The following is a 15,895-nucleotide window of genomic DNA, read 5'->3' on the forward strand; positions in this document are numbered from 1 at the left end:
CTTCCCGTCTGTCGTGAGATTGACCGATTAACCCTCTCGGCTACAGTCCTGTGTCAACACGGCTACAAAGAACTAATTACTTTCATAAGCTGGGTCTCGTTGGCGAGGATAAAGTTTTCATTTGTTAAATCAAATAAGGTGAAAACACAGTTAAAAATTTTTTTTCAGAGTTGACAGTTTGAATAGCAGCATTTTATGGTTATCCAATTGTTTTGATTGTATACGGTAAAACAACAATTAAATGCATTATTACTTACGAGTTTTTTTTTATGAAACATTCCTTGTCACTGAAGATTTGAGTTTTTTTTCTTTCCCTTAAGTTTCGTCATTTTTCTTTTAAGTTTAATTTTTAAAAGTAAGGAGCCCTAAACGAATTTTTAAAGTAAGCAGTTTTATAAATATTATGCTCATTTAGGTTCAATTGAAAATACTATGAGTTATTTTTTTTTTTGAACAAATTTATTCGTTTAATTTATAAAGCTTTATTTTCAAGCAATAAAAAAGGTATATTCAGTGCCCCCCCCCCCAAGCACTTGGGCGCATTCATCCCCCCCCCAAAAAAAAATTTTTTTGCTAACTTCCCCCTTCCATGTTAACTTGTTCGAAATAGTGCTATGTTGCTTCTTTTATTTATGTACTTAAAAAAAACGCCCACCTTCCCTCCTGATGGGAGCCCCTGGGACAAATTTCTGAAACTAAGTGAAATTAATTAATTTTTGAGGAAGACGTTTGAAGCTAAAAAATCTGGATTAAACACCCTTTTTCAAACTTAATTTTGCAAACTCTTTTGATATAAATTTGTTTAAAATCCAAACTATATATTTGTTTCGATTAGAAAAAAATAAGTATAATTTTTGTTCTGCAATAATCCTAGCTTAGTATGAATTAGAATAAAAGAAATAACTAATTAACATTAACTACTTGACTTTACTTTAATATTGTTTTTACCATAAACTTTGCTCAAACATAGTTTTCTTAAGTCAAAAAGAAATAAATAATAAAAATTTATAAGAACGACATTTTTAATAAAATTATTAAAATACAGAAATATTTAAATACCTAATTTTAGGTATATTTTAAACTAATTAAATTGTATCGCTTCTGAACTATAAATAATTACATCAAATAAATCAAGCATGTATTTTATGAATTTTAACTATTGTGAATATAGATAGTGTACGTTATTTCCGTTATCAATATACAGTGGTGGCCAAAAGTGTGGACACTTTTTGAAAGTTTCATGTTTTTCAACTTTGTGTGCTTGTAGAATATATTAATTTTCACATAAATACAAACGTTTATATATCAAATTGAAGGTAATTTAATGTAAAATTTAATAATAAATACAGTATTACTATATCTGTATTACAAAAAAAGTTATGCATATAATAGTAAGATCTATCTTAGATTTGCATTTTTTAAAGTGATACTTACACAATCAATACTTAGTTGGATAACCCTTAATTTTTAAGACAGCTTCACAGCGTCTTTTCATCGAGTGAACGAGTGTTTGGAGTTCATTTTTCATAATCACATGGTGCCAAGAATCAATTATAGCTTCACTTAGTTGTCTTTTATTGGATGGACCTTTTTACGTACAAGAATTTTCAAACGTCGCCACAAATTTTCAATTGGATTGAGATCAGGGCTGTTTCCTGGCCATGGTAATATATCTATGCCTTTATTTTGAAAGCATGATTTGCATACTTTTGCTGTGTTGCATGGAGCTGAATCCTGCTGAAAAATAAATGGTTCGTTGTTGGGGAAGGGATCCCTGATGGAAGGTATCAATTTTGGTTTCAGGGCAAGTTCGATGTATTTTTTGGCATTCAGGATGCCAAATCAGGCCGAAAAAATGCACAAGTGCTACTACCGATAGAAAAATTAAATAGCTATGCCTTCAGGATAGAAAAATGTCATCAGATGCCATTAGATGTGAAATGAATGCAGCTGGTATTACAGTAAGTTCAAAAACAATAAGAAGGTTATCAGGATTTGAACTAGAAGCTAGAATTCCAAGGAAAAAACCATATTTAAATCAGAAGCAACTCGAAAAACGAGTTAAGTTGGCAAAAGAACACATTAAATGGTCAGAAAATCAATGGAAGCAAGTAATCTGCAGTGATGAGAGTAAAATATCGCTCTTTGGAAGTGATGGTAGAAAATACGTGAGACGTAGATTAGGTGAAGCGCTTCATCCTGATTGCATTGAAGCAACTGCAAAAAATCCAACAAATGTCATGATTTGGGCATGTATATCTGCAGATGGTGTGGGCCGAATTCAAGTGATTGATGGCATCCTGAATGCCAAAAAATGCATCGAAACTGCCCTGAAACCAAAATTGATACCTTCAATCAGGGATCTCTTCTCCAACAACGCACCATTTATTTTTCAGCAGGATTCAGCTTTATGCCACACAGCAAAAGTATGCAAAGCAAGGTTTCAAAATAAAGGCATAGATATATTACCATGGCCAGGAAACAGCCCTGATCTCAATCCAATTGAAAATTTGTGGCGACGTTTGAAAATTCTTGTACGAAAAAAACGTCCATCCAATAAAAGACAACTAAGTGAAGCTATAATTAATTCTTGGCACCATGTCATTACGAAAGATGAACTCCAAACACTCGTTCACTCGATGAAAAGACGCTGTGAAGCTGTCTTAAAAATTAAGGGTTATCCTACTAAGTATTGATTGTGTAAGTATCACTTTAAAAAATGCAAATCTAAGATAGATCTGATTATTTGTTGCATAACCTTTTTTGAAATACAGATATTGTAATACTGTATTTATTATTAAATTCTACATTAAATTACCTTCAATTTGATATATATACGTTTGTATTTAAGTGAAAATTAATATATTCTACAAGCACGCAAAGTTGAAAAACATGAAACTTTCAAAAAGTGTCCACACTTTTGGCCACCACTGTATATGTTTAGAATTTTTACCTAATTGTAAGAAATTAATATATAATCAAAAAGAAAAAACTTTATAAAAATTTAATATACCAGCCAGGAAAACAAGATTGAAGACATCAAACTCTTTCAATTTTACCACAATGCCAAGTAACTGCAGTTTTTCTGCAGATTCATCAGAAAGTATACTTCTGAAACAATGACTGCATAATTATTTCAAATTTACTGCAGAATGACCACGGATTTAAAGTTTCAGTTTTTTCTAAATTTATGATTTTAAAGTGACCTCACTTAAACTACAGTAATTTTGTTGACAATAGCTAAAAGTTTTTTCGAAATAAATTACTGAGAAATTACTTCTCATTAGGTGCAAAATAACTGCAGTGTTTTTACAGTTAAGATTGCACTACAGAAAATTTGCAGTTAACTCTAGAAAAACAACGAAATTACTTCAGTTCTGTAGAAAAACTACAGTTTATTTTCATCTGGGATGTAGGTATATAAATTCAAATTGAACTACATTTCATAATAAATATTATTTCTAATTCTGCTCCTATTTTTTTACTATTAATCTATAACTATTGAAAAATTTTAATTTATTTGCATTTTCAAATACTTTAATTAGCATTGTACTTTTAGTTAAATATTAATTCTGCATTTTCAATTTTGCCTCGAAAATTGAACTTGAAGAAAAGGGGTAAGAACTTTTATGCTAGCAACAAAGGAAAAATAGTTTCTATAATGTGATAAATACTTTATGAAATACGAAGATAGTATTAATTCTGAATTCCAATTAAATAAACGCTAAAAGCAGGATAAAAGCAGAAAAATTCAAAATCCTGCATTATTTTTTTTAAATATAATATTTTACACTTTTTTTTGAATGATATATTTATAATAAAATGCATTGAACATCAGAAGATTCTGATTTGAATGAATGGATATTGGAAAGGTGAACTTTCATAAATTAAAGACAGTCAACTTTATTAATAGAAAGCAATTTAAATAACAGCAATTACAGACTGTATTAACAATAATTTCGTAAATATCTTTTAAAAAAGAAGTATGGAATGATATGAAATTAATTATCCAGAAATGTTTTGTACCAAAATTATACATCAAAAAACTAAAACAGGGATATAAATTTATTATATTAAAATAAAATGTTAAAACTTTAATATGAAATCTGAAAAAATTCTAAAACTCTTATCAGATATAATATATTCCCACATGCTTTGACAAAGATTCTAGCATGGAATCAGATTTTTTTAATATTCCATAATCATCCACAATTAACACTTTCAATTTTAATAAATTTTTTGACAAATAATTTAAATGAATAATATTTTATTGAGAAACGCTGAAAAACAGCTAATTTAAATGGAATGTGTATATAGCACATTCAAAATAAAATTTTTTTCAAAATAAAAGCAACAAGGTATATCTACTTACTAAAAAGTAAAACAGCGTCTTCTTCAGAAATACCGTTGTGAACTAAAATTGTTTTAATTCTTCCTAATTCAAAATATTAAATGACATATTCTCCAGAAAAAAAAATTAAACGTAAAATAAAAACGAAGACATAATCTATTTAGATCACAGAACATAAAAATTTTATTAGATTTATTATCGTTTGCTTTTTGAAATAAAACGATAGAAATTCCAGCTTATAGCTCGCACACAATTGAATAATGAATAAATCACTAAAGTTTGATCTAAAAGCACTCAAATATTGCTTAATAAATACCACTCAAGTTTGAGTAAACGCAAAGCAAGAATTTCGCTCAAATAAGAATGTATTTCACTCAAGTTGAGTTAAAAAAATTTAACTCTTTTTTGAGTAGGGGAAATAACTCTTTCATTTTAAGAGAGTATAAAATTACATTTACAATATTCATGTCTATTTCTGATATAATTTTTTCCGAACTTGTTGAAATGGAAATGCATAAAAGCATTGACAAATATTAAATTTATACTTACAGAATAAAAATGTGAAAAGTTTCAACTCTTTTTTTAATATATCTTTGTCTCCAGTGCAAAAAATTATCCGCAAAATAATGCAGCTTCATATTTCTATGTTTGAGGCATGCTCAGGGTATTGCTCTGACACTGCATTAACAAGAACTAGTTTCACTTGAAGTATCAAATGAACAGGCAAATCTCTACCATGATTAGAGATTCGATAGTTCCAGGCAGTGCTGGCTTTTGAAAATTCGCTGTCTTCATGCTAATTGCAGATCATCCATGACAATATTTTAAAAAAAACATTGATTTTTTTTCTCTATACAGATTGAAACACTCGTGTTTAAAAATGGAAAAATTTTCCAAATAACTAAATTCCATTAATTTCCTACAACTGACAGAGCGGATAATCAGTGTCATTTGTACGTTATATTGTATATTACTTAAAATATTGAACATTATAAGATTCCGCATTTAAATTCCGCAAAAATGAATTTATTATCTATCCCGTTTTTATGTAATCCCATTTTGGAAACAATGAATTTATTTTGGAAGGCTTTATTAAATCCTGCATAAAGTTCACACATTTAACTTTATGCAACATACGTAACTTATGCGTTCTTTTAATGCATTCTTGACAATGCAAATTTCTCATTTCCTGATATATTTTTAATATCATATTTGAAATCTAATTCTGTATTTAATTTTCAATAGTTTTTTCCTTGTCTTTTTCCTTTTTTTTGTAAATTTTCTTTTAAGAATTAACTATTCCGATTGTTTAAATCATTATTATATTGGTGTTACAAAGTTTGCTACATTTGACATAAGTAGGCCTCTTTATACAACTTCAAATAAATATACATCATACTTTGTCTAAACACACTAGAACTTCTAAAAATAAATTTTGTTAATGAGAAATTATCTCTAATTTAATTCCTTTCAGAAAACGTTTAGATAAATTCATTGTTGATGGTTCATTAAGCCTTCCAAATACCCAAATAAATTAATAATTAAACATCTTTGTTTCCTGAAATTGTTTTCCTACCAATTTTTAACTGCTTAATTTATAAACTTTTCCATGTGTGGTTCGCATAGTAATACTAAGACAATTTAATGCTAACTGTCAGTAGGCGTGGGAAAAGTATTTAACTCTCATTTATCATGTTCGTCCAGAAATCGATCTCATTTACATATTTCTGTTCGGGCAAAGTTCAAGCATAAAATTTCAGCACCCTTGCTTTGATGAAACAAAGTAAGCTCCGTTAATTACATTATGACAGATTATAGTTCAAAACTTGATTTATTGCAAGAAGATAAAGCAGAAGTTGCTTAAAATCTTTCTGTTTTCTTTCAATAAGAATATAAGCAAGTATTTTCAGAAAACTTCTTATTACAAAGAAACCTTATTATACTTTTCCGAAAAAGAACTTTCATACCGTTCAGGATTTCTAATCTGAAATTTATTCAAAAATAACATTGTTTGTTCTGTGCCTTAACATTGCCCTTGGGGCAACTATTTAATTCGAAACATAATTATAATAGTATTTCAATCGTATTTCAATCAATAAGTTCAAAGTAAGCAAATAAGTAAGCAATAAACCTCATAGGATTTTGATTCTCTGATAATCAGATTGAAATGTATAAAAAATTTCATATTTTTATATGTATATCATTCAATGAATTCGCACTCTTTTGTTTGTTTGTACTATGATTTCAGTAATAACTGTATTAAAAGATTTCCCTGCAACTTAACTGAAAATACACCAATAAAACATTTTATTCAAAGATTACGGGTGATTTTTATTCAAAAATTACGTGAGATACCTTTTTCGATGTAATTTGCTTGCATTCTTCTTTTTTTTTCCTTTGAATTGCACTCAGGAAAAAAGTTTGTTCAAAAATACTAGGATAGGACAAAATTTACTGCGTTTCTGAATCTACGGGAATACCAAAATGCTTGGTAATTTTCATCGAAGTACTTTGGTAATGATTTTTGTAAAATTAACAAAAATATGGTTTAATAATAAATAATAAAACTAGGTAGTTTTATCATGATACCTTAGAAAATGACATCAAAATCATTTATTTAAATATACTTCTCAGTTATTAATTTTTTACTAAATGTGTAGTAATAATAACTATAATTTTGAAAACCAGAATTTCTAGTAAGCCTTTACCATATGAATAGAAATTGAAATGAAATACCGCGTTCAAATACCGTGATATACCAAATAAATTTTCAAATACCATGTATTTTGGTTTTATTCATCAGAATTAAGTTTTTTTTCCTCCAGAAATGTCATTATCCTATAGTATGGTTATTTTATCAGAGTTTTTTCATCGTGTGCTTAACAATAACGTTAATAACAGAATTTAAAATTTTCATAGATTACTTAACTGATGGATATTAGAATGCAATACTAGGATAGCAATACTAGATATTAAAACATAATAATATAAAAGAACATTGTTTTTTTTTGACAAAAAAACTTACCCTTTAGTGTTTTTCTGTTTCTTTTTTTGTTATAATACTTTAAATACGGAATGCTTTTTTAATAAATTTTTTGTATAGGAAGAAATTTTTTTTACACGTTTTTAAAGAATAAGAAGTAACTACACAGAAAAAAATATTTTTAGGATTTAGCACTCGTTTATTAATGGGTTTAATCTATTATGGATCAAAATTACTTAATTCCCACTTCTCAAAATTATGGTAATTTCGAAGTCTCAAATTGTCAAAAGAGAAAATATACTTTCATTAAATCTGAAAAGAATATTTTTACTTAACTTATGGCTAATTAGTTGTGTGGTAAATCTGACTTACGATAAAATACATAATGAGAAATTGAGATGCATTTTTACTGTTTCGTTTAACAAAGGGGTTGAATGAATAAATTCAAATTATAAAGCATTCTGCTTTTCACCATGAATATAATAATAAAAAAATTATTTTAATGCCCCATAAACCAAACGACGCCCAACAGCTGTTGATTTTAACTTGCTTCACATAGCAAGCTTGTGTTGTAATTACCTGAAGCATCAAGCGTCTTCTAAGTTAAGCACAGTTTTAATATCTTTCACAAATTTTTGACCCATGGTTAGCACTGATAGCAATCTTAAATTTGTTGTTAAATTATTCTTGAGATACGATACATGGAAAGAATAGAAAAATAAGAACAAAGAATTTTGAGAGGGAAATGTGTAATACCACCATTCTGTAATTTAATGATGATCGCATAACAGATTTTAGAGTGATATCTGCCTTATGGTATGTACCTTTCATCCATGTTATAATCAGGATTATTGTATTTATTAAAATAATGGCTGTTAAAGATTTTAAAAATGAATGAAGATTAAGTTCACTTTTGTGTAATAAAATTAAATTTTTGCATTAAATTTACGCTGTATGCTTCGAATATTTTGTTTTTGATGAACCGCAGACTTTTGAAGTGAAAACTCCGAATAACAATTACGGTGAAGCATGAGCGCAGCAGTCGTGTAATTAATTTTACTTTAAAATCCACTTTTACAGTGAATTTGTTATAGTAATTTTTACTTTTTACAGTATGTTTTACAGTAATATTCATTTTGCTCATTTAGTGAAACAATGAGGTAACGTCATTGTTTCACCAAATGAGCATTTGACTACAGTGATTCAATGATCTTAGAGTAAATATTATTGTGAAAATCCCGTACATCAGATTTCTTTTTGTTTCTCTGAACTTTGTGGTAAAAATGGATTTTACTGTCAAAAATAAAGACACCCTGATTGCTGATACTTTATACCTTAATTTGATCAAAAATTTTTTACAGTGCTGCTTTGTTTTGTTCATGATAAAATTAGACTTGAAAGGCCCTTTTAGTTTTGTGTTAGACATGATTTATAACAGCATTATAGAGTTGAGTACTTGAAAACGTTTGTATAGCAATTTTTAAATTTTCTGCTTTGCAAATCTATATTAAAAGATCTATGGTGATTATTGAATACTAAACGAATCTAATTATCTTCTAAACATCTAGTATGTTTTATATTCTGGAATTATAAATTTTTTTTTAATAGTAGCGCATTGTCAAGCTTTTTAAAATTTACAATACATTTTGTATTTTTAAAAAATACCTCAATATGTAAAGTTGAGTTTGATCAGCAATTTATGCACTAGGAATTGGAATTTAATAAAATAAGCCTATTAATTTGAGACTGAACAATTCATAATAGATTTACTAATATTTGCTTTGCTGAATTTTCAAAATTAAAAAAAAAAAATGACTGAAAATGTTCCCAGTGTTTTGTGTTCCAATAGAGTCAGAAACAAGGTAATTTTTACCACATTCTGGTAGTTTTGACTATAATGTTCTTGACAGTATAAAATTTGAATATCTGAATAATTTATTGATGATACGTTATGCAAAACAACTCTCATTTCTCGCTTTTTTTTATTTCTTTACATTATAAAATATAATTTCAATTTAAGAAGCATCAAAATAAATTTTTGTCATTTTTAGGTCAAGAAGCTGAGTTGAAGTTTCTATCACTACGTGATTTAATGCCTGATACCCCTTATTACATGACATATGAGGGATCTACAACTATGCCAGGATGCTACGAAACCGTGACGTGGATAGTTATAAACAGACCCATTTACATTACTAAACAGCAGGTATGTACCATTCTATAAATCCTTAGTATTTTCAAATAAATGAGCAAAATTAACTACTTAACGCACAGAGTTTTTGAAAAAAACGGGCCCAAACTTTTTTTATGTAAAAAAACACATTTTGGAACATTGCCATTTCTTTTGGAGGAAAATTTTGACATACTGCTCTTTTGTTCCTTGGAAAAAGGCTATATTCAGCCATGCCAACTACTTCTGACACGCCGAAATAATTAAAATAATGGTTAATAACTACGAAGTAAATTTTGCAAATATTTGACTATTTTTGCTTGCTTTTTAAAAGGTATAGCATGACATAAGTACTAAGAAATCGTGAATTATATAAGCCTACGAATTATTTAGAAATAGTGGTGGATAAAAATCTACTAAATCGAATTTATTAAACCAAGAATCACATTTGATAAACTACCACTTTGTTGTCCGGAGCAAGTTGGCATCTCTGTATATTTTATTCTTGAATAAATAAGTGTTATAGCTTACAATCCTATGTAAATGATAAATATCAATAAAACGATTTTTTTTCTGAGTTTTCACATTGTTATTTTCAATTCTCGATTATATTCGAGTGGGAAAAATGTATCAGCATAAAATAAAACTTCGATCTAATTATCTCGAGTGCGCACAGTTTGGCCTGTTTAGCGTGCTCTAATTAACTCGAGCGCGCAAGATAAGGGGTTAAAATGAATTAGAAAACGTTGACAAGCAATAAAATTTGAATTGAATAAGGTAGTTGGTCCAATAAAGGTTAGAGCATACTTTGTATCAATGTAGACTAAATCAGAAAACAAAGTGAATAAAGCACAAATAATATTGCATAAATGGACTTACTATAGTGTCAGTTCTGTGAACAGGAACCTTCGTCAGTGTCTAAACGTCAAATGACAGAGAAGTCAAGAGACAAAGACGTGCAAAGTGGTTTAACCAATAGGACCTATAGGTTTAATCTATCTATAACAAGGAATTAAAAAGCTGTGATAAGAAATAGGGGTGAAGGGATTTGGCTATAAACCCAGGGTGCAACAGAATATATTAAAATAAGCTTCCAAACATTCAGAAACGATGGGATACTAGAAGGATCCTTAACTAAATTATTAGAATTTTTCGAAAGTTTAAATGATTCCCAAAAATTAAGTTCGGCGGATAAAGAGCAGTGCTGAATAATTTTAATATAAGAGAATTCAAACCCGTGGATTCAATTTGAGATAGTCCGGGATACTTCAATTTAGAAAAGTAGTCTTAAAAAGTTTCATAAATATTAATTGAATATTTATAATTAAAATTCTTAGGTTAACATATAATTGAAAACCTCGCAACGCTTTTTCCAAAAAAAAAAGGAAAAAAAAATGCAGTTTACATTTAAAAGGGGAAAATTTGATATGGCACAGACCTAGAAAACGGCGACGGGATATTTTTACATGTGTCCCAATGACGACAAAAGGGTTAAAGTTAATGAATTACTTATTTATACAAACGAGAATTCCCCTCACTTATTTCATTTGAATGTTCAGTTTTGAAATAAATGGGGATTAGAACAATTGATTAAAAATTTAAAATTTTATACAATTGAAGGTTTCGTGAAACATTCATTTAGTTTAAAATTTAAATCACTGTTTTAATGAATAGGATATTTAGGGGAAAATAGCTTTTACCTTTTAGCTTATTAGAGATGCTCTGGATGTCAGGAGTAGTCTCTCATTATATTAAAGTGATTTCACGTGTTCAAAGGAAAAGCAATTGTCTTGTTATCAACTGGAAACGGAAGAAATTATAGGGCATTACATTGCGAACGCAAACTGACAAATCATAATAATTATATGTTTATTTAAAACTGCTCCGAAATAATCATTATTTATAATAATAAAGTTTAATTGAAATGGCCCAGGAATTTCCAATTATATATCATATATTGTTTTTAAGAGGATTAAAGATCTATAAAATGTCGAACTATATTATTTTTGCATATAAATGTATAATGATTAATGTATTTTTTTATCGTGAATTTGGCATGCAGGTATAAAATTGTTTTCTTGGTATACTAACTTATTTAAAATATTATTTGAAATCGAAATAAGAATTTTGGAAAAAATTCTATCGTACTCTTTTTGACCCATTTAATTTTGGAATTGTTATTATGAAATAGTTTCTTAATAATGTTATTAGAAGAAAATGTTAAACATGCTATACATTAGGGTAACTTGGACCCTGTTTTTTCCAGATCTCTTTTGAACTTCATTTTAAAATAAACATAAAAAATCCAGAAAAAAAAATTAATAATTTTTCTTGAGCCGTGGAGGCTAAGGAGATAGCGTGGTTGCCTGCCAATGAGGTCACGCAGGTTCGAATCTCAGCTGTGGCTGATTGATACCAATTATGCTCCGGACTCGCACCCACCAGCATAGAACTGAAGTAAAATATGCTCAGTGGTTGAAATCTCTTGCCTTCGGGCCAAGCGAGAGTGATTTTTGTCGTTTTTCTCTGCATGTAACGCGCAAATGTGAGTTAGTTCCACCAAAAAGTCCTAAAGGAAGCCTATTTTGTCCCAGAATTTGATCATGGAATGTCCTTGTCTTATGGGTTGGGTTCTAACTACAAGGCTACGGATTTGAACATTGATGTTTGTAGATCCAGATTCGGGTCGGCTGAAAAATATAAAATGAAATATAAAATAAAATCTATTTTCTTACCTTGCTATATTTTTATAGTTTACTTTTTTTTCTTAATTTTAATACTTTCCACTTAAAGCAGTTGTTAAAACAATCTTGTATTATATATCAAATAATTATTTTTAAGTTTAGGTAGCCCTGGATTTGAAATGATTGAACTCATATTTTATTCCTTTACGTTAGTATACTCAAATTTAGCAACCAATGAACGATTTTTATATGCATAAATGTCCCAAAATGCACCTTTCCTTTTAGAAAATTTCACGATATCGGATGAAGATTTGTCATTATTCTTCTGGTTAATCAGAAAAATATTTGAGCATGCGCAACTTTATTTTCAGGCAACGTTTTGAATTTAAACAAGATAGTCAATTTCAAACTTGTTTAAAAGTAATCCCTTACTTACAATTCCCAATAAAAATTTATAAAGTGTTTTATAATAAATAAATCTATGCACTTACTTTATGAAAGAAGAATAATCTTTGCTCATAAAACAATCTTTGCGCATAAAACATAAAACTTGAAAGAAGCTAAATACAGTAAACACTGCAGCATATTAATATAACCCCGACTGAACTCTGATTCTAATTAGTAAAATCACAGCTCCATATCCTGCAGAGTGCCTTTGGCTTGTAGTAATTCCAACTGTCTCAATTACTTCACTATAACAGTACCGGAAGAGAGTGTAACCATTGCATCGTTTTGGGTTTAAGTAACAGCCAAAGGTCCATATTACTTTGACTAAGAGTGAAAATAATATTTTGTTAAAAAATATGACGAAATTTTGTATCTTTGTCTGTTAATCATTTAGAGAAATGCAGAGATTTTTGTCAGTTAATATGAACTCTTAGAAAACAAAATCAAAATTCCTGGCGAAATATTTCAGAAATTCAATAAAATATATCGCTGAGAATTTTTTATCTTACTATTTTTTTATGGGTAGTGTAATTTAAAATCAAAATTTGCCGATAAATAATAATTATTGACGCAAGATGTTAAAAAAGTTTAGTCAGCCACAGCACTCACAAGTATTTGAATTAAAAGAAAAAGCAATTAAAAAAGATATAATAAAACATAGATACTAAAACCTAGAAGAACTATAAAAAAATATAAATAAAGTAGCATGACTTATAGCATGCAGTCATCTGTATCATATTTTGTGTTTATACAAAATGAATAAAGCACTTATATCTTTGTCGCTAATACTACGCATATTGTATTTAAGGTGAAAATTCTACTCCCTAATTTTCCTGTGTAATGATGCTATAAATGGGCTGATTAAGATCTCCATAGACGCTTAATTATAGCTTGTGTTTTGTCATTATATTGCGTAAAACTTTTATCTATGAACTTTTCTTTTAAATTTTGAATTATTCCAAGATATTTTTTTTATCAGTATATCGTCATTTAAAAGCTAAGGAAAATGTTAGATGCGTTAAATAAGAGTTTGCGTGTTAAAGATTTTAAGATAATGTACAATGTTAAGGCCGCAAGATAAAAAACCGACCATTATGAATATTTTTTGATCTAATGATCGGATCTTCACGTTCTGGGACTCAATCATAATCGCTCCAGTGGGTAGCCTCAAATATGCTATGTAATCAGTGCAGACGGCATTTTAAGTTACAATCAGACGCAAATTATACTTTATCTGAATAAACATACCTTTTCTTCTGCAGATCGGATTTCTGACCCCCAATATACAGAGGGTGGCCGCAATCTGGGAAATATGTTCCCAAGTGTAGGTCAAATGAGTGGACCATAGTTTGAATCCTTTAGTGTTAGTTTGACATTTTCGTTTTTCACCATAACTCTTCTCCATACCTCATATAACTCTTTAAGCGTATATTTACTAAATGTTATATTTTGCACAAAATTATCTTTGAAAAATGAAATTTTATAAATGCGTGAAAAAAGTTTTATAATACACAAAATATACAAAAAGTAAAATTAACTGTATGGATTCCAAACTTTGGATCCCTCTCCTAACCAAACTATTAAAACCATATATGTTTATTCAGATAAAGTACGCTTTCGTGTCTGATTGCGTAAATTAAAATATCGTCTGTACTAATCAATCTGCATATTTGAGGTCCCCCCCCATTAAGATTGAGTCCTAGAACGTGAAGATCCGATCATTAAATCAAAAGTTATTTAAGGTGGTCCGTTTTCTCATTTTGCGCACTGTCTTTCCCTGAATAAGCGCATCGTTTTTGTGACAGGATTAGATTTCTGACTCCAAAAGTATAAAGGGCACCCACAATCTGGGAAATATGTCCCCCGTACTTTGGCCAGGTGAGGTATTCTAATTTTGGAGCCCTAAATGTTATTTTAATTTTTGTGTATTTCATCATATGAAATGAAATTTTTTAACACTCAATTATAAAATTCGTTCAATCAAAAATAATTCCATCTAAAAAAATAAATTTCAGTAAATATTTATTATTCTTCATTATTTTACGGGTCAAAGTGCAGCGTTTGTTGTTGAGAAATCAAATACTTTGAATATGGAAAAAATTGATGCCTTATTTTTAAAATTTATTGCCTCAGGAGCTATTCGATAGATTTTGCTCAGATTTTGTATTTTGCTATGTAAACTTATTTCCTTTAAAATGATGCAAAACATTTTATACCTTACTATTCAAAATTTCTTCGGCTGTTGAAAAATATATAATGAAAAAAGAAAACAATAAATATTTTTAAATTTTATACCTTGCATTGAATCATTTTTGAATGAACCAATTTTACAATTGTGAGCAAAAAGTCTTCTGTTCGCTTAAAAAATTCTCGAGACATGGTGAAATATGCTAAAATTAACATTTAGGGGCCCAACTTCTAGACCTATCTCCTGACCAAATTATGGGGATCATATTTTCCAGATTGTGTCATATTTTCCCTCATATTTTGGAGGTCAGAAATCCGTATCTGTTGAAAAAAAACGTATGATTATTCAGAGAAAGTACGTTTTTGTGCTTGATTTTGTAATTTAAAACATCGTTTGCACTAGTTAATTAGCATATTTGAGATTACCTCCTTAAACTATTAAGATCGAGTCTTAGAACGTGAAGATCCGATCATTAGATCAGAAGTTATTCAGAATAGCCCGTTTTTTTGCTCAATGTAAGTTTTTGTATCGGATTACGTAACTTAAAATGTCTTAATTAGCGTAACTAACTTAAAATAACTAAATTCGCAATAAATTAATTAATTAGTATATTTAAGATCTCCCGCTCAGACGTAAAAGATTCAGTCCTAGAACGTGAAGATCAGATCATTAAATCAAAAGTTATTCAGAGGGGTCAGTTTCGTATTTCGTGCATTGTATAACTCATTCGTCGTCAGAATATTCTACTCAAACTGATTAGTTTCAGACGGTTGAAAAATTAAGACTTCACTGAGAAAAAAAATTCTGGTAAAATTACCCTACTGTATGGTAATAACATATCTGGTAAGAAAAACCAATATTCTGGTTAAGAAAGCCAATAATTATACATGGTATTTAAACCATTCATTTGGTAGTTTTTCCGTTCATATGGTAAAATCCTATCTGACTTTCTGGTTTGAAAAATATAGTTCTCATTGCCACACAATTATCAGAACATATAAAACTGAAAAGTAAATTTAACCGAATAAATGGTTATTATGCCATGTCTAAAGTATTATGATAAAATAACCAA

The 15,895-nt window shown here is 28.9% G+C and overlaps 1 protein-coding gene across 2 annotated transcripts in view; it reads left to right on the forward strand.

Moving 5' to 3' along the window:
* LOC107451042 (carbonic anhydrase-related protein 10-like) overlaps nucleotides 1-15,895 on the forward strand; it is a 295,406-nt gene that overhangs the window by 243,083 nt on the left and 36,428 nt on the right. For both annotated transcript variants that reach the window (XM_071187499.2, XM_071187498.2), the window contains exon 8: nucleotides 9,386-9,540. In XM_071187499.2, the coding sequence (XP_071043600.1) occupies nucleotides 9,386-9,540 (155 nt within the window). The remainder of the gene's footprint in view (nucleotides 1-9,385; nucleotides 9,541-15,895) is intronic.

This window comes from Parasteatoda tepidariorum, chromosome 11 (genome assembly GCF_982258835.1).
Source record: "Parasteatoda tepidariorum strain Cologne lab strain chromosome 11, Ptep-v5.0, whole genome shotgun sequence".
In the NCBI taxonomy this organism is placed as follows: domain Eukaryota; kingdom Metazoa; phylum Arthropoda; class Arachnida; order Araneae; family Theridiidae; genus Parasteatoda; species Parasteatoda tepidariorum.